The 22,876-nt window shown below is 42.4% G+C and overlaps 1 protein-coding gene across 14 annotated transcripts in view; it reads left to right on the top strand.

The window, feature by feature from the left end:
* CLIP1 (CAP-Gly domain containing linker protein 1) overlaps positions 1 to 22,876 on the top strand; it is a 543,241-nt gene that overhangs the window by 198,969 nt on the left and 321,396 nt on the right. For all 14 annotated transcript variants that reach the window (XM_069214950.1, XM_069214948.1, XM_069214943.1 and 11 more), the window contains exon 8: positions 19,899 to 19,959. In XM_069214950.1, the coding sequence (XP_069071051.1) occupies positions 19,899 to 19,959 (61 nt within the window). The remainder of the gene's footprint in view (positions 1 to 19,898; positions 19,960 to 22,876) is intronic.

The raw sequence follows: 22,876 nt of genomic DNA, 5'->3' as shown, positions 1-22,876 counted from the left end.
CAGGGGCGGCCCCTCCACTATGGCAGAGGAGCATCACCTACCTGCTGAAAGGAAGCAGAGAAACAGAAAAATAAAATATAATAAAAGCATTTTATAATCATTTTAACTTTCCGCTTAGGTAGGGCGGGGCCAACATCCTCCACGCCAACTGAGGTGAGTGTAAGTGTGCATGTTGGTTTGACCAGCTGTCTGAGGCTGGCCAAACCGACATGCGCACTTAGAACTCTACACCCTCCTGTATTTCACAGCCGGGTACACCAAGCCCAGGCTCCCACTCCCTCAATGAGCAGCATTTTAGCCCGCTCAGGCCAATCCCAGCGCTTTTCTCATAATGTTTAACAGCATATGAGAAGCTTCTGGTCTGGGTGGCGAAGGGGAGCAAGGCAGAAGCTCTGAGGCGGCAGGAGCGGCAGAGGCGATGCAACTGTGCGCTGCCCCACCAGCACTTACTGCCAGCAGCTGCCCCTGGCTGGACCTCTGTGTGACTTGTGACAAACTACTCATTCTTCGCTAACAAATCAAAATTCTTCAGAAAAGGTTATAAGGCTGAAGGTTCACTGCGAAGGTGAAAGCAGAGCCCTACCACTTGATATTGATATCCCCTACCTAGCCTCGCTTCAGACTCTGTCCTGATGACCACTGGAAGCTCATTCAGATCTTCTTCACAAATACCAGTCCCAACTTTTCTGTCATTACCCTGGATCACTGAAATTAATCAGTGTGGCTCCTAAATACAACAAATTTGCACATCTCCTTCCCCGGAAAGCTGTAGAGAAATATTGGCCTACATTAGGGCAGAATCAACCAATACCACATGCAAATCAAAATGGCAGCATTCTGCATATGTTAAGCTGCGAAAGATAGTTTGACCATTTTAAATCTCGCTGCACATGCTACTGCCAGATTTTCTGGCATTTGAGAGGCATCAGGACTCTAAACATTCATCAAAGTTCACTTTCTGTCCTTGTGGAGATTTCAATCCTCCAACTTACCACCCCCATGGACCAAAACAGTAATGAAATAAACAAAGCTGTGTTAAAATTTTCCTTTGAGTTGAAACTTAAAACTGTAATAATCACACTCATGAAGAGTCTCTTTGAATCAGTCCACAAAGCAGATGTGAAATATCTGTCTTATAAAGTAGTATTCCTTCTGGGAATAGCTTCAGTGAGAAGAGGTAGTGAAATAAAAGCTTTTTCTCTCAATTACTTTTAAATCTTGGTTCACAGTAACAGAGTGATATTACAAACGAGTCTGAACCTTATTCATCATGTAACTTTTGAATTTCCCTTGAACCAGTAAGCGGTGCAAAGAGTTATTTCAGAATCCATCTGAGAAAGCAGAGAGCTTTGCACTCAAGACAGATGTCTTAAATCTGCCTTAAACAGAGAAAAATATTGTAGAAAAAGTAGTCATCTGTCAGTTGCATTTTCATGCACACAACAAGGACAAGCATTGGGCAGGCAAGGATTCTGTGGATGGATAGCTGCAACTGCCATGCGCAAGTGTCCAAGACAGGGCACCCTCGTCATTTACGGTAAAATCACACTTAGTGTGGCAGTGTCAGGAGACATCTATGTTGAGGATTCACCTTCAGAAATCTGCTGAGCAGTGAAATGGAACACCAACCTCACCTTTGTGAAACACAACTGCTTGTGAGTTAAACACCTGAGGGTGAGGTTTCTATTTCTCCATTTCCAATCTTTCATAGATTCACATGCTTGAATCATTCCCTGTTATCAAAGTGGGAGTCCTATGGTACAATTAGACAAGCAGTGTAACGTTAAACATAACTTTGGAAGGCCATAAAGCCTTCATTTTAGTGAAATATCACTCTCATTTAAAATAAAACAAACGTCAACTAATCAGGTTGCAGCACCCTCTAGAACTCTCCCCTCAAAGACTTCGCTCTGAGCTCTCCTCAGTTCAACATACTTTTCTCTTCAGAGAGATTATATATCTACTACCGGTAGTCATCTGCTTAAAATTTGACTCCACAATGTCAGAGCTGTCTAAAAGAGGTCTTTCTAAATCATGTGGAACCTGTGGGAAGAAGAGGCTGCAGTCTGAAGACTAACACAAGGGCTGTATATACTGCCTTTACCCTTCTCACACGGTAAAATATTGTAAAATTTGTTGTACTTTCTCTTCAAAAACCCTAAAAGACAGAGAAGGGAGGTTTGTACTGAGGCTCCGAAAGCTAAAAACCAAGGAAGACCCTGTTTCTGGAGATGACAGTGATGATTCTTCCTCATCTTCCAGAAGAGTTCCAAAAAGAGAGAGTTCAGAAGTTTGGCCACCTCAGGAGCCTCCCAAGAACTGTTAAAAAAATACTCACCATGGGTCTTCCAAGGAGCGCAGTCCCTCTGAAAGCCATTCTCACAAGCATAAGGGGCATGATATTTCTTCAAAAAAACTAGAGAAATCAAGACCTGAACCGTCTACGCCTTCCCCTCAGATTTCTTATAAGTTTTAGGAAACCGTCATCAGCACGACTGACGGAGAAATTATCAATGAGCACACCATTGATGGAAAAAACATCTGCAATGTTGACGACCATAATGTCGACCAAAACAATGGTCTCTACAATGAAAGTGGTCCTGTCACTGACTACAACTACATTATCAACAGCGCAGTCTAAGGAGCTCATCCCATTAATGGTTAAACTGGTCACTGCCTTGACAACAATGACACCATCAACGGCGAAATATGTTTAATTGGCAGTACTGGCCAGACCGCTGTCTAAGACATTGTCGATGAGAGGAAAAACACAGGAAAAATAAAAGAAATGCGGGAAACCATATCTCTGATGCCAGAACATACTTCCCCAAGCAAGGTGTCACCCTACCACCCAGTCATCTCCTTGATGAGGATGACTCGGATGATAATGACCCATTCGGGGTCACAGACAGCACATTGGAGCTGCATGTAAAATATCAGCAAGATGATGATGATGATGAGGAGGAGGAAGAATATTATTGGCAGGAATATTACTCTCCTCAACAAGTGAGCTTACATTATCAAGACCAATTCTAGCCATACCCGCTGTAACAATTCAGGAGGCTGTGGTATGTGTACAAAGAGCATTGGTCTCAGACCTCCAAGTGATGCTGGTGGATTACTACAAGCGATTTCCGCCTACAACTACCTCACCTAAACAGGTTAAAGCACCTCCTAAAATTCCTTCAGTACAGCCTACCATGTCTCAAACACCATGGAATATACCAACAGTCGTCTGAAGGCATACACCACAGTCCAGAACCGTGCCAGTGCATGATAGCTTGTCTTCCGATGATGAAAGGGAAGAGGAGGAACTTTGAGATATCCACACTGAGTGGGATGATTGCCTCATTCCGACCCCGTCATCCCCAATGCCACCACCCATAGATTCACCCCTTGAGGATATGGATAATCTCCTGGAGATGGTGGCTATAGGTTTGACCTTCCGATAACAACTAAGCAAACTGACTGTTTTTTTTATGCAATTTTAAAGAAACCTTCCGTAAGACTGTCAGATCTATTCCTATTGTTGACTACATCTGGGAGGAACGTATAAAAAACATATAAAAACCCAGCCACAGTAGCTGCCTCACCTAGGCAAGAAGTATAATGCCCCAGAAGTTTCTCCATGATGCCTAATTAGACATCCAAACCCTGACTCTGTAGTCACCCAAGTGGCCCAGTGTCATTCCAAAAATCTATCTGCACACGTTTCAGCACCTTGTCATAAGGAAGGCAGGCCCCTCGACAGATTCAGCAAGGGATTTTCTTTGTCATTGGCACTCACGGTGCGAGCAGCAAACTCACTGCCAGTGCTCAGAAGGTATGACCCCCAAATGTGGTCAGATGTATATTGATTGTTTACCAGAAGATGCTAAAGCTGAAGCCGAGAAGATCCTACAAGAAGGCGAGCGTGCCTCCTCTGAAATAATTGACTGCGCCATGGACATTGCCTCCACACTTTTAGCTGGCAGGGGCAGGAGTCCTACAGAGGTGGGGGTGGTTAAAAGCCACTTTTTAGGCCAGAGGTACAGAGCACAATTTTAGACCTCCCATATGACGTTGAAGCCCTATTCAGGAGGCTTATTGATGAGGCCCTCCAATCCATCAAAGCGGATAATAATACCGCAAAGTCACTGGGTACTCTGCAATACCAAAAGATTCCCTTTTGTAGTGCACATGGTAGAGGACAATTCTTTTATGGAGGAGGTTATCAACAATACAGCTACCTAACATACCAACCTGTGTTGCAACAGTTTCGTCCCCAATACCAACAGCTATAACATCATCAGGCAGCCTCCACAAGGCAAACCCAGAATGGAAAGATGGGTCGACAGAGCAAGGGCACAGGACGTCGACAGTGATGTATTACAAGCACTCTCTACTCCTTTATCTCCTCCAGCATGTCTCAGAGGCAAAATATCCAATCACCTCACTGAATAGAGAAAAATACCAACAGACCAATGGGTATTGGATTCAATTAGATACGTCTCACACTGGAATTCATTCAGAAACTGCCTCCAGCCCAACCCCAGAAGTCCCCGCCAAAAGATCTCAGGTTAGAAGTCCAGACTATGCTCAGCAATATAGATATAGGTGCAAACATATTCTAATGTTCACATGATGTGCTATTTAATCTGATTCAAGCATATGAATCTATGAAAGATCTAATAATGGAGAAGAAAATAAGTTACTTACCCGTAACTGTAGTTCTCGCATATTGGTATCTTTCATAGATTCACATGAACCCACCCTCCTCCCCTGAGAGGCTCACCTGTTCTTTAATATTAATATATAGTCACTCTTGAGCGCTGAAAATCTGAGAGACTGAAGCCTCTGAGGGAGTGTTCTAGAGGGTGCTGCTGCAACCTGACTGGTTGAAGTTGGGTTTATTTTAACCCCTTCGCTGCCAGGCCTTTTTCCCCTCAGGTGCCAAGCCAAATTTGCGTCCTTTTTTTCCAACATCATAGGGATTCTAGAGGTACCCAGACTTTGTGGGTTCCCCTGAAGGAGACCAAGGAAGTATCCAAAATACAGCGAAAATTTAGTTTTTTTGAAAAACTGTGAAAAAAGGGCTGCAGAAGGCTTGTGGTTTTTTTCCCCAGAAAATGGCATCAACTCAGGGTTTGCAGTGCTAAAATCGCCATCTTCCCAGCTTTCAGGTACAGGCAGAGTTGAATCAGAAAACCCAATTTTTCAACATAATTTTGGGCATTTTACTGGGACATACCCCATTTTTTTTTTTTTTTTTTTTTTTTTTTTTTTTTTTGTGTGCTTTTAGCCTCCTTCCAGTTAGTGACAGAAATGGGGGTGAAACCAATGCTGGATCCCAGAAAAGTAAATATTTCTAAAAAGTAGACAAAATTCTGAAATCCACAAGGAGTAATTTGTGTAGATTCTACAAGGGTTTCCTACAGAAAATAACAGCTGAAATAAAAAAAATATTGAAATTGAGGTGAAAAAAACTGCAATTTTCTCCACGTTTTAATCTGTAACGTTTTCCTGCAATGTCAGATTTTTGAAAGCAATATACCTTTATGTCTGCTGGACTCTTTTGGTTGCGGGGATATTTAGGGCTTGTAGGTTCATCAAGAACCCTAGGTACCCAGAGCCAGTAAATGAGCTGCCCCTTGCAATGGGTTTTCATTCTATACCGGGTATACAGCAATTCTTTTGCTGAAATATAAAGAGTGAAAAATAAGTATCAAGAAAACCTTTGTATTTCCAAAATGGGCAAAAGGTAAGGTGTTGAGAAGCAGTGGTTATTTACTCATCTCTGAATTCCGGGGTGCCCATACTAGAATGTGAACTACAGGGTATTTCTCAAATAGACGTCTATTTTACACACTGGGTTACATTTGGAAGGAAAAAATGGAGAGAAAGACAAGGGGCAATAACACTTGTTTTGCTATTCTGTGTTCCCAATAAAAATGGTACCTCACTTGCGTGGTTAGGCCTACTGCTTGCGACAGGAAACGCAACATGGACACCTCACATTTTCCCAAAGAAAACAGAGCTGTTTTTTGCAAAGTGCCTAGCTGTGGATTTTGGCCTCTAGCTCAGACGGCACCTAAGGAAACCTAGCAAACCTGTGCATTTTTTTAAAACTAGACACGTAGGGGAATCCAAGATGGGGTGACTTGTGGGGCTCTCACTAGGTTCTTTGCCCAGAATTGTTTGCAAACCTCATAATTTGGCCAAAAAAACACATTTACCTCTCATTTCGATGACAGAAAGTACTGGAATGTGAGAGGAGCCACAAATTTCCTTCCACCCAGCATTCTCCCAAATCTCCTGATAAAAATGGTACCTCACTTGTGTGGGTAGGCCTAGAGCTTGCGACAGGAAATGCCCCAATACTCTTACTGGACACAGCAAATGTATCAAATACAAAACTACCTGTTTTTGCAAAGGGGGGGGGCGGCACCTGCGTTTTTGGTCTTGGGCTCAACTGCCATCTAGGGAAACCTACCAAACCCAAACATTTCTGAAAATTAGACATCTGAGAGAGTCCCAGGAGGTGTGACTTGCGTGGATCCCCCAATGTTTTCTTACCCAGAATCCTCAGTAAACCTCAAATTTAGCTAAAAAATCTAATTTTTCCCACATTTAGGTGTGGGATCACCGCACCAGGACAAATTTCCTACCACCCAACGTTCCCCTCAGTCTCCCGGTAAAAATTATACCTCACTTGTGTAGGTGGGCCAAGTGCCTGTGACAGGGAAGAGACAAAAACATGTCAAAATTGAGGGGGAACCAAAAGGGGTCCAAAAGGGCAGTTTGAAAAAACATTTTCAGGCTGACAAGTGCAGCAGAATTTTTAACGGTATAGATGAGACAATGTTGGGTGGTAGGAATTTTGGGGATTCCAGCAGATTCCGGAAGGTTCCATCACAAAAAGTTGGAGGTTTTCAGGGCATTGTGGGTAAGAAAATGGTGCGGGGTGCATGTGAAGCACACCACCCTGGAATCAACCAGATGTTTAGTTTTCAGATGTGTCTAGGTCTTGTGGATTTTTCTACATGGCAGCGTCCCAAAGTAAAAAAAGTGCAGCCCTCACCATTCCAAGTGGGACGATTTTGAGTTACCAAGCTTGCATGGCCCAAATGTAAAACCGAAAATAGTCAAATGTCCTCTTGCTTGCCGTGGGATAAGATGTTTTAGTGTGCGGTGGGAGAGCAGAAAGACTGTTACCCCCTTCGGTGGGGGTTGGGGCATAACCAGGCCCACACTGGTTGGTAGCTACCACCCCACTATTTTTTTTTAAATTCCTTCCACCTAGTAGACTAAAAATATTCCCCCCTGCCCCTTCCGGGGAGCAGCCCTTGCCCAAGGGGCCACTCCCCTCTTTACAATTACGTTAAAAAAAAAAATCCCTGGTTTCTAGTGGGAAATGATTGCAGAGAGCTTTTCTCTTCTGCATCGCAATGGGAGGTGACCTCTGATTGCGTGCTGACATCATTGGAGGGAGTTGGGGGGGGGGGGTGCTGTCCTCACTAGCACTAGAGCTTCCCCCGAGGGCCGGTACCTGGACGTAATGGTTACGTCCGTGGTGTCTGTGCGGCTCAGCCACGGACGTAATCATTATATCCACGGCCAGGAAGGGGTTAAATGATAGTGATATGTTGCTAAGGTGAAGGCCTGATGACCTTTTCAAGCTATGTTTAACATTACACAGCTTTTCTAATTCTACAGTGGGACTCCCACTTTGATGACGGGGAATGATTCAAGCATGTGAATCTATGAAAGATACCAATACTGTGAGAATTAGAGTTGCAGGTAAGTAACTTCTTTTCTTTCCTACCATCCACCGTATTACTTGTTTGCATCATCATAAGGCTTTCTGTTCTGATACAGATGTAAATGTAGAGCAACCCAGTGCTGAAGATGAAAAACCTTATCTGTAGCTGCAAGCTTCTAGTCTTAGTATTGTTCATAGGTTAACATGCAATCCCCCTCCTCCACAGTCAGGTCTCACCATATGTAATACCACCTATAATTTCCTTTACCTTTATGCTATATGGAGATTACCGTAGGATTCCCAATTGAGCGATGGGGAAAGATGCAAGCATGTGAATCCACTGATGATACCAGTGCTGGAGAACTGCAGTTACAAGTAAGTAAATATCTTTCTTCTCTAGAATATGCAAAACATAGTTGGGCAGCAGTCTATAGATGACTGCTTTTCATACTATCTCTTTGCTGAGCATTGGGCTCTCTAATGTAGTGTACTCAGCTAGTCGCTCCACTGGTTTAATATATTTCCTTACGGCATGACCCAATTGGAAATAAAAAGCTGTGTCCAAGGCATCTGAAATTCTTGACTCAATTGGAAGAACAGAAGCATTGCATCCTTGCCCCACTAAACTTAGACATTTCATTCCTTAAATTATAAGAGTTCAGTCACCGCCTTCATTTTATTTTTTCACCATAGCGGGATAGTTTGTGTAATCGTTCCTTTCTAGGAAGAGGAGAACTTGCTACTCTCCATGCCTTTTAAATCACCACAATTGATAAAGGTTGTACTGATCGCCCCCAGTTAGTATGTTGGAATCCTATTTCACTCAGTTAATATTTGTCCAACCTTAGTAGAGGACTCTCACTGCTCCTTAAAGGCTTAGTCATTAATGGCCACTTGCCCACATTACTTATTCCTCTATTCTCCCTTCTGGATTATGTTTATGAGATGCATAGACACTACCTTTCTGATTCTACGTCTACTTGTAGAAGTAATCACACAAGATTTCTAAGCTCAGTAGTCAGACTTTCTAAGGAATACTCACTTTTGCATCTTCCTTATGTGATCTCTTGCTCCAGGCAGAAGACCTCATCCAGAAATGTTGTAGCTGTTCTTTGTCACTAACACTGTGGGGCAGTTTCTGGTGTCACTAGAAGGGGGAGCAACATGCTTTGGTGCATATAGGATGTGCAGGCTCCAGTAACATTTCGTAAAAAAAAATTTAACCACTCCACAAACGTGATCAAGAGCTTTTAGTGACATAGACCCCTACTACAACCCACACCTACTAGCCCCACAGGGTGATCCTGATACACTTAATGAGCTTTGGGAGACTACAACGTCGACCCTCAAATGAATACGACCCTGATTTATACCCTCCCAAACCCTCACCTCCTGATAAACCACCACATGCTATGAAGTATTATGCAGGGCTGTGGAATATCATAACGTTGATATGCACACAATAGAGGATGAAGATGATTTTCCAGTAGAAACACTATCTAAAACACAACATACCCTGCAGTTCTTAGTTATGCTTAAAGACATGCTGACGCCCACTACAGAGTGTTTTAAGCTGACCATTAAATCAATGGTCCTTATACCTAGGGTTGTTTATATATATATTTTTATATATATATAATATCCCCTCTCCAATTGACCCGAAGTACATTAAAGAACATGTCCCCCTGATTCTCTCGTAGTACAGACAGCAAGAAAGCAAGCCAACGCTCAAGGCACAGGGAGCGCTCCTCCTACAGACAAAGCACGAAATTGGATGCTGCAGGTAAAGGAGCTGCAGTGCAGGCGTCAAACCATCTTAGTATCGCCAACTCTATAGGCCTTTTCAGAAGGTACAATAGAGCACAATGGGATGTGAGGCAGGAACTATTACAGCACCTCCTTGTACAATTTAAACAAAGGGGAACAGAACTATTAGAGGAGGGGAAAATCATCTCTAACACAACAATTTAATGTGATTTCGATGCTGCTGACATCAGTGACAGGAAAGTCAACACTAGCATCATAATCCGGCACCACATATGGTTAAGAGTATCGGGCTTTAAACCAGATGTCCAGGAATAGCTCCTCAATTTACCCTTTGATGGAGAACACCTCTTTGGACCACAGATTGATGAAATGTTAGAGAAAATAAACAAGCATTGGCCAGGCTACTAGGTCTCACCTTTGGGTGAGCTACTATTGGCTTTGCCAGTAGAGTGGGTAACGGAGTGGGGTAAGCAATGGGTGGGGTCTTAGCCTCATGTAAAGTAACAAAATGTCTCACAAGCGACAGTCTCAGGACAGAACCTTAAGAACTCTTTTGGCAGCAGTACTGCAAATACAGCCTTGATAGATCTGGGATTGGCGCATGGCAAAAGAAAGGGGTAAAAAAAAAAAAAAAAAAACGCTATTAACATTATACAGTTAATGCATTGCTTCAAGCAGATGTTAACATTATGGCAGTGCAAAGTCAGAGTCAGCAGTTAGGATGGGGGGGTGTTGTCTGGACTGGAAAGGAACTGTAGGTTGATCCAAAATGCCATTGTTCACAGTGGGATATTGAACCAACAGGCTCAAAGGGCATGGGCGGGAAGGAAATGGCTTCATCTACAGCCAAAGAAAGTACCTGGGATCGAATGCCAGCAAGGCTTAGTTCTTTAGAGTACTTGTGTCTTTCAGCAAGTTACTGAGTTTAAACTGTGTGAAACTTGAATTTTACTACGGAGTATTCACAAAAAACAAATATCATGGGATTATAAAAGCAATGCCCCATACATCAGTACTTGAAATGGAAATAGAAAATGGTAGGTACTCACTATAGCAGAACAACTGTTAGTTACTTAGACGTAGTGATATTTCCTTTCATATTAAAGAAGTTGCTTAGAGTACCTGCACTTTAAAGCTTGTGCTTTTGACATAAATTGTTTTTTCTGATAGCGCTTCATACCATCGTTTAACTGTTTCTAAGAACTATATATCACGTATTGCTTTCACATTTGCAATTTCATACCTGAAGGAAACAGGTATAGCTTCTGCTACAAAACTAAAAGCAAAAGGACAATGTTAAACGTAAAAATGTGTGTTAAGGATTAAAAAAAAAAAAAAATAGCTAAAAGCTGTGCAGTGTGGGTAATAAACAGGATTATTTTAGACTTTGACAAAAAGAAGCTATCCCAGTGAAGTTGTGAGGCTTTTGAAAAACAAGTTAATCTGCATCACTCTAGTGATTTCTCTCTTGCAGGTGTCCAGCACCGTGGCCATGCTCCAGCTTGTGCAAAGGTTTTTCGATACAGCTCACTAGGTGTGGTGCAGTAGTCATAGCAAGGTTATCTTTTTTTAAATGAGTGTTTTACTGATTCATGGGGGGTTGCACAGTGCACGGAAGTGCTCATAATTTTAACAGTGACGCACTAGTGCCATCCTACTTTGCTAATTAGAGGAGTATGAAGTTTAGATTAAGTGTTAATTGGACGAATGCATTGAACAGTGACTGCATGGAAAATACAGACAACAAAAAGGAGGGACCAGGAGAACAAATTAACCACTGGCAAGCAAGATAATTTAAAAGACAAGCGATTACACAAATCAAAAGCGATGGGAGGAGTCCAAGCCCTCAAAGTACATACAACAGATCATCCTGACAGCGCAAGTGCTGTCTAGGCTTGACCTAAAAAGGACACCTGCAGTGGCAAAGCCATGGATGCCTTACAAACATAGCAGCACAGAGGGTCCTTTCGAAGGGGTCAGTACAGAGGTGCATCTAAACGTACACCTCTACAGATACATGTACGTTTCAAAAACAGCAAAGCCTCAATCAGTGGCAGTTTACTGGAGGGGCCTACCATAGAGCACACTACAAAGGCAGAAGTAACGGAGGTCAAAGTCGTGAATCCACTATCAAATTAACCACATCCACTAAGCAGTGACCCTGATTACTCCCACCCCCAAACACCTAACACCTGTGGTGGAAGGCTGCAGTATTACCACTCCGATTGGGAGAGAATCACCTAAGATCAATGGGTCCTATCTATAATAAAACACAGATATTGTCTAGAACTAAAATCATCTCCGCCCACTATTTCACCTAAGTCACAAACAATGTCAAAAGAACTCTGAACTCTCCTACAAGAGACAATTCAAGCCCTGCTTCAAAAAGGAGCCATAGAGCCAGTTCCAAAGCAATATCAGGGAGATGGAGTGCACTCACTATATATCCTGATTCCAGAGAGAGATAGCATCTTAAGGCTACAGCAAGGAGACTTCATGACCAGCATAGACCTCAATGATGCCTACTCTACTTTCACCTACCAATACACCCAACAAGTCGCCGCTATCTGCATTTCCAAGTAAGTAGACGACATTACTAGTTCAAAGTGTTACCATTCGGCGTAACTACTGCACCACGTATATTTACAAAATGTCTTGCAGCTGTAGCTGCTCATCTCAGAAGGGGTGTGGGGGGAACACGTGTCTTCCCATATCTAGATGGTTGGCTGATCAAGATTGCAAGCAAACAGCACGAACTGCAAGATACTCCGAAGGTAATCAACCTTCTGCACAATCTGGGCTTCTTGCTCAATCTTAATAAATCTCACCTACAACCTTTACAAATGCAGCTATTCCTCGTTGCTACTCTAAATACCATTTGAGCAATGGCTTATCCCAGTCTTACCAGGGTACAAAAGATCCAACTTGCACGATCTCTTTTTCAACCAAATTGCCACAGTAGAGTAAAAATAGTGATGATCCTTATAGGAATTAAGGTTTAATTTATCTTCATAGTACCACATGCAAGACTGCACATCTACAGTCACAACAGTCTCAAGCGGAGTGATATCTACAGGATCTACTGGGGATAGTGCCAGCGACCCATCGCTCTATGCAGTGGTAGAACAGCAACTTTCTGTTACAGTGTCGGCCCTTCAGAGCTCCCAATCCACAGGTGAACAGTACAACAAATGTGTCCTCACATGGTTAGGGAGTGCACATGCAAGATCTCACAGTCTGGGCCAATGGTCTCCAATGTAAAAAGTATCTACATATCAGTCACCTAGAACGTCTTGCAATTCATTAAGCTCTTCAACAACATCTTTACCACAAAGTGGTTCTAGTCCGCACCAACAACATGACTGCGATGTATTACATACAAAAGCAGGGAGGCCTTCACTCCATACAGCTTTCACACACAGCGCAGCTCATATGACTTTGGGTCATACATCATACCATCCACCATCATAGCAGAATATCTACCTGGGGTGGACAGCGACTTCGCAGTAATGCTCAGCAGAATGCACCAACAGGTACACAAGAGGGAAATTGACCCAACTTTGCTCTACTCATATTTTCAACGATGAGGAACCATGCAGGTGGATCTCTTTGTCACACCCCAGAATGCGAAATTCCAAAACTTCGCTTCCAGGTTTCCTCACCCCCAGTCCAAGGGAAATGCCCTATGGATCGACTAATCAGAGATATTAGCCTACACTTTACCTCCTCTGCCACTTGTTCCTTATATGGTTCAGAAACTCAGGCAAACATCCCTCACACTAATTCTAACAGCCTCAACATAAGCCCAACAAGTTTTCCTCCTAAATGATCAATTAGAGCTCATCCCTTTCTCTCAGTTACGTTAGTCTCACACAGGCAAAGACAAACAGAAGCAGAGCATAGTTCAATAAGGTTTATTGCAGTAACTGCATCTTAGATAAAATGGCATGTATTGCAATAACTAGGATGATAAAACGTGCTAGATGCAAATTGTGACAATAAGAGTGAAACACAAATACAGTCCCACTATTCTGTCAATAGGAATAATATAGATATATTCCCTAGCTAAGCTGTGTTAGAGAACATCATGATAAACCCTAATCCGCCCTTCAGGTTTCTCCCCCTGGGAAGACATCATCCCCCATACCTGAGCAAGGAAGCCTGTTGTCTTAAAAGGCACTGTCCCCATATAGGCCAGGGTGTTCGCCAGTCTAAGCAAGCAGCTGTAGTGAAGACGTTCAGTAGTCAGCATGCAGTCATGGTCATCTGGCTGGACTCTCCCTCTAATGCGTATGGGACAGAGAAGTGTTTTCATAATAAAAAGTTGAAAAGGTCCCCACGTAAGGAAATGTATGTTTCTGTGAATGTCAGAGACACAGCGTGCCACTTTTGCCAGCAACCTTATCTGACTGCAGCCTTAATGCTTTCCTGAGTGAAAGAACAACCAGATAAAGTAAATAAAACAACACCACAAATGTGGCTAAAACTAGAAAAACAAAGCAATGCTGAATAAAATGAACTGTGCTTAAGTGCACCACGGCAGGCCTAATTTAAATGGGGTCTTTGGTTGGAGGTGAGGTTACCCCCGTTCAAGCAAGGACCCTCCCTCTAGTCAAGGTGAAAGAGAATCACCCTCCGCTAACCCCTGCCCACCCCCTTGGTAGCTTGGCACGAGCAATAGACTTAACTTCAGAGTGCTAGGTGTAAAGTATTTGTACCAACACACACAGTAACTTAATGAAAACACTACAAAATGACACAACACAGGTTTAGAAAAATAGAAAATATTTATCTAAACAAAACAAGACCAAAATGACAAAAATCCACAATACGCAAGTGAAGTTATCACTAAAAATGCAAAAAGAGTCTTCATGTAATTTTAAACATAATGCTAACGCTGTTAGCGTGAATATGTACCTTGGGTGCGTCAAAAATAACCCTGCACAGGCGAGTGTGCTTCAAAAAGGGCTTGCAATGCTTTGTTTTCACTCACGAGCAAGACCTTGATTTGTTTCTCCCTTAGTCGGGTCAGCGTGCGTCGTCTCTTCTCTCCGCAGGCGAGCGATGCGTTGATCCGGTCAGCACTATCTGGTCCGGGCACGCCTTGCGTCGTGGTGTTTGCGTCAGAAATTCAGCCGCACTATGGTCAGAAAACCACACAGCCTGGGTTGCGATCTCACCCGTCTCTGTCAGCGATGCTGCGTGCCATTTCTCCAGCCGCCGGCGTCGATCTTCCGGTCGCGTTGCAGGCCGCAGATCGGAGTTGCGTTGATCTTTTCCCCGCACAGCAGTCTGTGCATGGATTTCTCACTCTTGGGCTGCCAGCTTCTCTTCTCAGGGTCCCAGGAACTGGATGGGCACCACTTGGCAGAGTAGGAGTCTCTCCAAATCAAGCCCTTGGAGATGGTCACAAGAAGGAAGGCAACACAAAGTCCAGTATTTGCCCTCTAGCACAGGCAGAAGCACCAACTGCAGGATAGCTCCACAAGGCACAGTCACAGGCAGGGCAGCTCTTCTTCTTCAGCTCTTCAGCTCTTCTCCAGGCAGAGGTTCCTCTTGGTTTCCATAAGTGTTCTAAAGTCTGTGGTTTTGGGTGCCCTTCTTATACCCATTTTGCCATTTGAAGTAGGCTTACTTCATAGGAAAGTCTCTCTTGATTGGGAAATCCTGCCTCGTCCAGGTCAGGCCCCAGACACCCACCAGGGGGTTGGAGACTGCATTGTATGAGGGCAGGCACAGCCCTTTCAGGTGTGATGACCACTCCCCTCCCTCCTAGCACAGGTGGCTCATCAGGAAATGCAGACTGCACCAAGCTCACTTTGTGTCACTGTCTAGTGAGAGGTGCAACCAGCCCAACTGTTAAACTGACCCAGACAGGGAATCCACAGACAGGCAGAGTCACAGAAATGGTTTAAGCAAGAAAATGCCCACTTTCTAAAAGTGGCATTTTCAAACACACAATCTTAAAATCAACTTTACTAAAAGATGTATTTTCAAATTGTGAGTTCAGAGACCCAAACTCCATGTCTATCCGCTCCCAAAGGGAATCTACACTTTAATCATATTTAAGGGTAGCCCCCGTGTTAACCTATGGGAGGGACAGGTCTTGCAACAGTGAAAAACAAATTTTGCAATTTTTCACTATCAGGACATTTAAAACACATTACTATATGTCCTACCTTAACCATACACTGCAGCCTGCCCTTGGGGCTACTTAGGGCCTACCTTAGGGGTGCCTTACATGTAAGAAAAGGGAAGGTTTAGGCCTGGCAAATGGGTACAATTGCCAAGTCAAATTTACAGTCAAAAACTGCACACATAATAGTGCGTTTCAGTTCCTTTTCAGGGATCAAGATTAATTGGTCCAAGTCGGTGGTGCTGCCGCTGTCCGCGGGGGTAATGAGATTCCCCTCCCAGTACCCAATTGAATGGGCAGATGGGCCAGTTCGATATTTGGGAATCTGGCTGAGCTGTGATGTGGATACCCTCTGGTTGGCCAATGATGGCAAGGTGCTGTCATGGCTTGAGTAGAAAGTTGAGGCGTGGCGCACCTTACTGCTTTCGCTGATTGGGCGCATTGCGATTGTGAAAATGTTGATTTGCCAAAATTTCTAGATCTGTTTGTTAGTCGGCTTCGTTCGGCTCTGATACGATTGGTTTGGGCCGGGGTGCAACCTCGTATTTCCTGGGAGAAGCTGACGCTGCCCTTTGAGCTGGGTGGCCTTGCTGCCCCTGATCTGGAGCTTTACTATTTTTGTGCCCAGGCGCACTTCACGTACTACTGGCTGCGGCCCATCCGATACTTGCCGCATCTTGCGCCTGAGAGCGACTCAGTGTGGCCAGACGATTTGACTCGAATCCTGGGCGGTTCTTCTCGACCTCGTTCGCGAGTTATTGATACAGTGGCGTGTACCGCTCGGGCCTGGATGGTACTGCTGCGTCGCTCCGCGGCGAGCTCTGCCTTTGCCTCTTCGCTGTCCGTTCTTTCAGTCGCGGATCTTGAGATGTTCCGCGATAGACCATTGCGCGACTTCCTCCGGGACTCGGGGTTGGTTACTTTGGAGGATTGGTTTGAGAATGGGCGACTGATCTCCATTGGGAATGTGTTAGAGGGTCGATGTGCTACAGCGCTGCAGCGGCTGTACGTGCTGCGTGTCCGCGCACTGTTGCGGGCGCGATTCTCTGGAATTACGGACCCTCCATTGGAGTGTCGGCCTTGGAGGCCCTGTGCGGAGCTCAGTCGCCGCGTAAACTTATTACTAAACTGTACAGTTTTATGCAGGAGCAGAGAGGTGATCTTGGTTCGTCTGTTAGAGTGAGAGGGAGGTGGATGTGGGCGAGCCTATATCTGAGCAGATGTGGTGAGGATGTTGGGCGCATATGAGAACACTGTCCCCTAATTATGGGCTCCGCCTGATTCACTTTAAATTCCTGCACCGCTTATATTATACTCCTAAAGGCCTTTGTTCGATGGGCTTGCGTGCTGATGCCAGTTGTGAGTGGTGTCGGGCGCCCAAGGCTTTTTTTTTTTTTTTTTTTGCATCTAGTGTGGGAGTGCGCCGAGGTGCGTGTCTTCTGGATGGAGGTCATGAGGATAATTGAGGAGATGACCAGATTGGAGTTGCCCTTTTCCCCTAGACTAGCGTTGCTGGGATGTGTGGACGAGGTGCGGCGACCTCACAGACAGTTGGTGAGCCTTCTTTTGTTGCTAGCTAAGCGCAGAGTTGCGATGTGCTGGGGTCGGGGTCGGGCCCCTCGGGGCTCGGATTGGCTGCTTGACACCTCCTTTTGTCAAGAGCTGCTGATGATTTTTTGGGAGCTGACCCTGGAGGGTTCTCAACCTAGGGATATGTGGGCTCCGCTGCGCACTTATCTGGATGCCTTGCAGGGTGGCTGAGGTGGTATTTTGTGACTAAATCCACAGCTAGGAGTTTGGTGTGCCTTATTAACCAGTTTCTCCAAGATCTTAGTGCAGGTAAGTGCAAAATCTGTCTAAAGTAACTTAATATAGTAGGATCAGCCTCCGACTTCTTCAGTAGGGGAAGTAGTATAACCTGTTTCTAGCACTAGGGAAAATGTACAGTTTTCAAGAAATTATTAAAAATATTATCTAGCACTGGATTGATGGTGGAGGAAATTCAATTGATAGATGATGCACGGGCCACATGGATCACCAGGGCTTCCAGATTTTCATTTGGCCGTTTCCTTGGCTGAGTCTTCATATGATACAGGATGAAAGGTAAATAATTTAGGTTCAATATGTAACATCTGATCAATATAGTTTTTAGGAGAAGTCTCTCCTGAAAAAAAAAGAATATATATATATATATATATATATTTATTTATTTTTTTTTTTTTTATTTTCTCATGAAAAAATTGACATAAGCCATTACATAATTCAGCTGACGAAATGTGTTGTTTTCCATACCTTCAGTAGATAAGAGAGTGAACGATTTTAGACTATTAAATATGGGGTGTTGGAAGCTGATAAAATTTGAGATGAGAAATATTGTCTTTGAACCTTACATATTGATTTATGAAATTCTCGTAAGAATAATTTATATTTATTTTTTACATCATTATTATTGGATTTTCGCCATATTGTCGCCAGAATTTTACAGCAACTTTTTTCTTCTTTAAAGAAGTCGAAAACCAAGGGGCTGTTGGTTTAGCCATTCTTTATATATTATTTGTAAGGGGGTAGATGCATCAATTCACCAGTTATTAAAAGCTACCATGCCAATATCAGGAGTGCCTGTTACGTTTAAAGGAGTAGATCGCAGTCTTTCTGAGAGAAGAGGTTCTGAAATTGTGCGTCAAGCTCTAGAAAAAGTTGGTGTTTTATATTTAAATTCCTGATTCAACTTGATAGCTTACATTCAGCTTGACATAGCATGAATTATTATTCTTAATCAACTGTCTTGGTGGTTCTATCAAATGAATCATGTAGTGATATTCCTATCAAACAGCCTTTATAGAACAGAAAGAAAATAACTACTACCTGTTCTAGTCCAGTCTCTAGAGAATCTTTTCACCAGTGGTTGTCTTCATAAATGTGAAGGGATCACTCTCGTTTTCAAGTGGGTCTTTATGCTTGATACTACTTTATCAAGCAGCTCCTTGTAACATACGTTTCAGGCTTTGACAAAAAGTTACAGGATATCGTTTGTAGTGGTCTAGTACTTGAAAGAAGTCAAACTATCCATGAGTATTTTGGTGTTCACTACAATGTGCTTAGCTTTCAAGTATGCTCTGATCCAAGCTCAAGATAAAGTTGTTTTTTCCAGATAGATAGCACCACTGCTAATCCATAAGACTGAGGTTTCTTGAATTTCAGATCCAACAATACTTTGTCTATGTAGTGAACAGAGTCTTGCAAGGATGTAAGGCACACTACAGCAGTCTGTTTTCTGTTGGAACTGAGAGGATTCCCCTTATCTCTTCAGGCGATCGGAGTAGCTGTGAACAGCATACAACGTTTAGTTCTTTTTATTCTCTCTCACTACATAGTCAGGTTAATTTAAAGGTAAATTAAACATATGTGATTAAGTACCAGATGAGTCTTACAGGACACTTGGGGCCTCACTACGAGTTTGGCAGGTGACAGAGGCCTCGTGCCAAACCTTTTGAGTCGGAAGACCGCCGGTTTGGGTTTCCGCTCCCTGGCCTTATTATGAGTTTTTCCGTCCGCTGGCCCAGGGGGGAAACTACCCACAACATTGACGCCAGCTCGTAATTAAGCCTGCGGCAATGTTGCAGTGCATCCGGTGCAATAGCACCCGTTGCGCTTTTCACTGCCTGTAATTCATGCCAAGTGCGTGGGCAGTGCAGGTGCACCCCGTCTCCGCCAGACTTTGCATGGCAATGGTACCGCCTTGCAAAAGCTGGCAGACACACGACTCGTAATCCCCAGGGCTGCCCTGGCAGATTAAGACTGCCGGCACTACCAGGCTGTCGGCCGGCGAAAAAGTGCCAGTGTCGGCAGTCAGACCGCGGTGCTTTCGCCACAGTCATAATGTGGCTGTCGGGACACCACATTGGCGGCGGTCCAACTGCCACTGCGAGTCAGGCAGTTCTAGGACCGCCAGACTCGTAATTAGGGCCTTTGTGCTGACTGAAGTGCTGTATGTTTTGTACGCCTCTGCTTCATTCCTCATGTTACTTTCCTTCTGCTGGCAATAAAAGGAGGAGACATAGGGGTGTTAAAAATTAAAAAACCCAAGTTACAAAAAAATACATAAATAGTTGAGCTGTGTTACCCAAGCAGGGAAAGCAGTAAGAGTGGTAATTGGATTGAGGTACAGTAAGATATTTTATTGCTATGTGTTATCTGATAATGGTCCTGTTTGCAAATGTCATTGTTGTAATCTGAATCATTTATTTTGTGCAGGAGAGTTGAAGACTTACAGTTTCGGGTTGAGGAAGAGTCCATTACCAAAGGCGATTTAGAGGTAAAAAGCAATGTCCTAAATAAACGTAATTTCCCATTTTGTTCCGAAATAAAAAGGATGGCCAAGTTGCAGTTCATTTTCAGGACGGTTAATCAAATATAAAATAACACACCGACGGTAAACATTTCATATGTAAGGTAACTGCTAAACCAATGGACTTGTATCATAAGCAGATATAGGAGGAAGAAGAGCCTTCAGTGACTGAACATGTCTGCTGAAGCTGGATGGCTGCAGTGGTGTCACAGTAATTAATTCTTTGTTCAGCTCCAACCTTTCCACTGATCGTTAATGTGCCTTGCTATTGCTTTTTAAAATCTATTAAAAAATAAAGTAATAAAATATATAAACAATGTAAAACTGGCAGGTATTTTCCAAACATTTCCCATGATGGAAATGCTTTACTTATCTATCTATCCATATAGCTAGATAGATAGATACAAACATACATACATGAAATCCACATCCTGGAAAAATTGTGCTAAGATTAACTATTGAATGCTGATTTGTTAGTGTTCACCTAGCAAAATTATTTGCTTTGCTGAGATTCTACACAAAATGGAATATATCAGATTTAAAATGATATATTTTGTTCAGTGCTGTAGTTTAATGAAATGTGCAAATTAAGATCCTCAGATCTTACAAAAGAGACAAGACGTCAATCTGCCAGTTTTATCACACAGAATTATTAAACGATAAACGTTGGATGTCTTCAAATAAAAGGGGAAAATATTTCAAGATACAATAAATGCATGGAAATTGAACACCAGTTATTTGGGTAGAAATTCTCGTTACTCATCTCAACCATTCTCAAACAACTAAGATAATCTCAAGCAAAACTGATAATTCACTTTCTATGCATTTCTCAATGTTATCAGTTTCTTTAAACCCACATAGGATTGGATTGTTTCCATAAAAATGGTATGTGCTTATAGTGAGAACTTTTAGATTTATTTTTAGTAATTCTTAGATGAGAGGGTGAAGACATCCTGCGTTATTGTTATTCTACAGATTGTTTTTATTCAAAATGCTTATTGATACACTACATCACTAACTGCATAATTGGTTTGTAAAGCGTTGACATATAATTGCATGTTGCTTTCAGATCAAGTTAAAGAATTGTTTAAATTAATGTTTTTATTAACTCTGTAAACCCCTTTATTTAGAAAGATAAAAAATCTAAATGGATGTTTGCCTGGTATCATTTGATGCATGATAAATCACTAACAGATGCAGAATACCTTTTAGATTTTGGAACTGGGAGCACACATTTTTGTTTTCAAGTAATACTTCTGCCTAATGTGCATTTGAAAATAGTTCATAGTTACACGTTTTATATCTTTTAATCACCAGATACAGTCAGATAAAGTTTCTGTAGAGGTAGCATAGCGTTCTGCAGTTCCTCACTGCAAAGAACATGTATAGTGCATTCCTTCCTTTCATTTATTGCCACCTTCCCATGTGTTGAATTGTAGACTGCCTTTTAAAAACTCTCTCCTTTGATGTGATCAAGATTTAACTCAAAGACCGCTTAACTTCTTCCAAGTGAAAAATTAGAGCAGCGATGTCAAACTGAGATTTTTCAACAACATGCTTGCAATAATTTAGTAGTGGTACTTCATAGTTTTTGTGGCAGGACAGCGGTGAAGGCACAGACACTATTTGGTTGTTTAACATGTTTTTGTTTGTCAGATTCATCTCCATAGGAGTACATCATTGTGAACATTAAGGGCCTTGTTTAGACAGAGTAACCCCCTCAGCCAAACACTAAATCAGGCCCTACGTTCTCTTTTACTTTATTTATTTACATTTTTCAAATTTTGCTAACAAATAATATACACCTGAGGCATTTGATATTATTAAAGATAGTTATTTCAAGCATTTATATCTGTTTTTCGGCATGTGTGGTCTAGAAAATGTTTAGTGTTGTGCTACGCTATAAAATACAGGTTAGAGTTCTGTAGTTCGGACTATGCTGTTTATTTACAGGTAATGATTGTAAATCCAGCTCTCAACTTAACTTGTGATCAGGTGAAGAACTTTAAGAGGCATGATCAATGAACTCCCCTAGTCTACGAAGACATGTTAAAATAATAAACTGCCTTTATGCTTTTCACTCTTAGATTGTGTTGAAGATCCCTCTTTGAGAGACTCTTGGCATGTTGCAACTCAAGGAAAAATCTGTAATTTAAATTCCATGAGATCCCTGGCCACAGTATTAAAAGCCTTATACATTTCCTTTGTGTTTATTGATTAAACTGTTAACGTTTCTCTAAGTATGTAGTGTCATTCTTTTAATCATGACTCACAAACTCTTTTAAATGTTAGCACTTTGTAATTGGCTTGTGAAAGTGAAGTGAACTTCACTATTGTTAGCAGACTTGCGTAACCTGTGAGCAGTTAAGTATCATTGCCAGCAGTGAATGAAGATTCTTTGAAGTGAAATTAATATTACAGTTAAGCTGTCTTGCTTGGCACTTCAGTTGTTTCCTACTCCCAGTTGTTTCCTACTCCTAGTTTGTTACTGATTTTAAATAGTAATTTTGTTGGGCTATACAGCAGAGATGAAATTTTAAAGAACAATAGCCTTGAGGTTGTGAGGATATTGATCAGTGACATCTGCACTTTTATAAATTTACATTTTTGGCATTTTTAAAAGTTGTGAGACTGAGTTTTTAGCAATAGTGTATAGTTTTTGGTATGTTTAACAGCTCATGCAAATGTTATCAAATATAAGCAGCTAGTTTAAATGTTCATATTATTTTTTCATAAGCAGGAATATTTATTGTGACTACATTAAGGTACCTGGTAAGAATGATTAAGGCACCTAGTAAGAACTTGCTTGCAGACGTACTGCATTACATACGAGTAGTCCTGATTGTTTTGTGCGATATAACTGGTATCCATTTTCCTTATGGCC

The sequence above is a fragment of the Pleurodeles waltl genome, chromosome 11 (assembly GCF_031143425.1).
Source record: "Pleurodeles waltl isolate 20211129_DDA chromosome 11, aPleWal1.hap1.20221129, whole genome shotgun sequence".
NCBI lineage: Eukaryota > Metazoa > Chordata > Amphibia > Caudata > Salamandridae > Pleurodeles > Pleurodeles waltl.
Note: the sequence above shows the minus strand (reverse complement) of the source record. Positions and strands in the feature narration are given on the sequence as shown.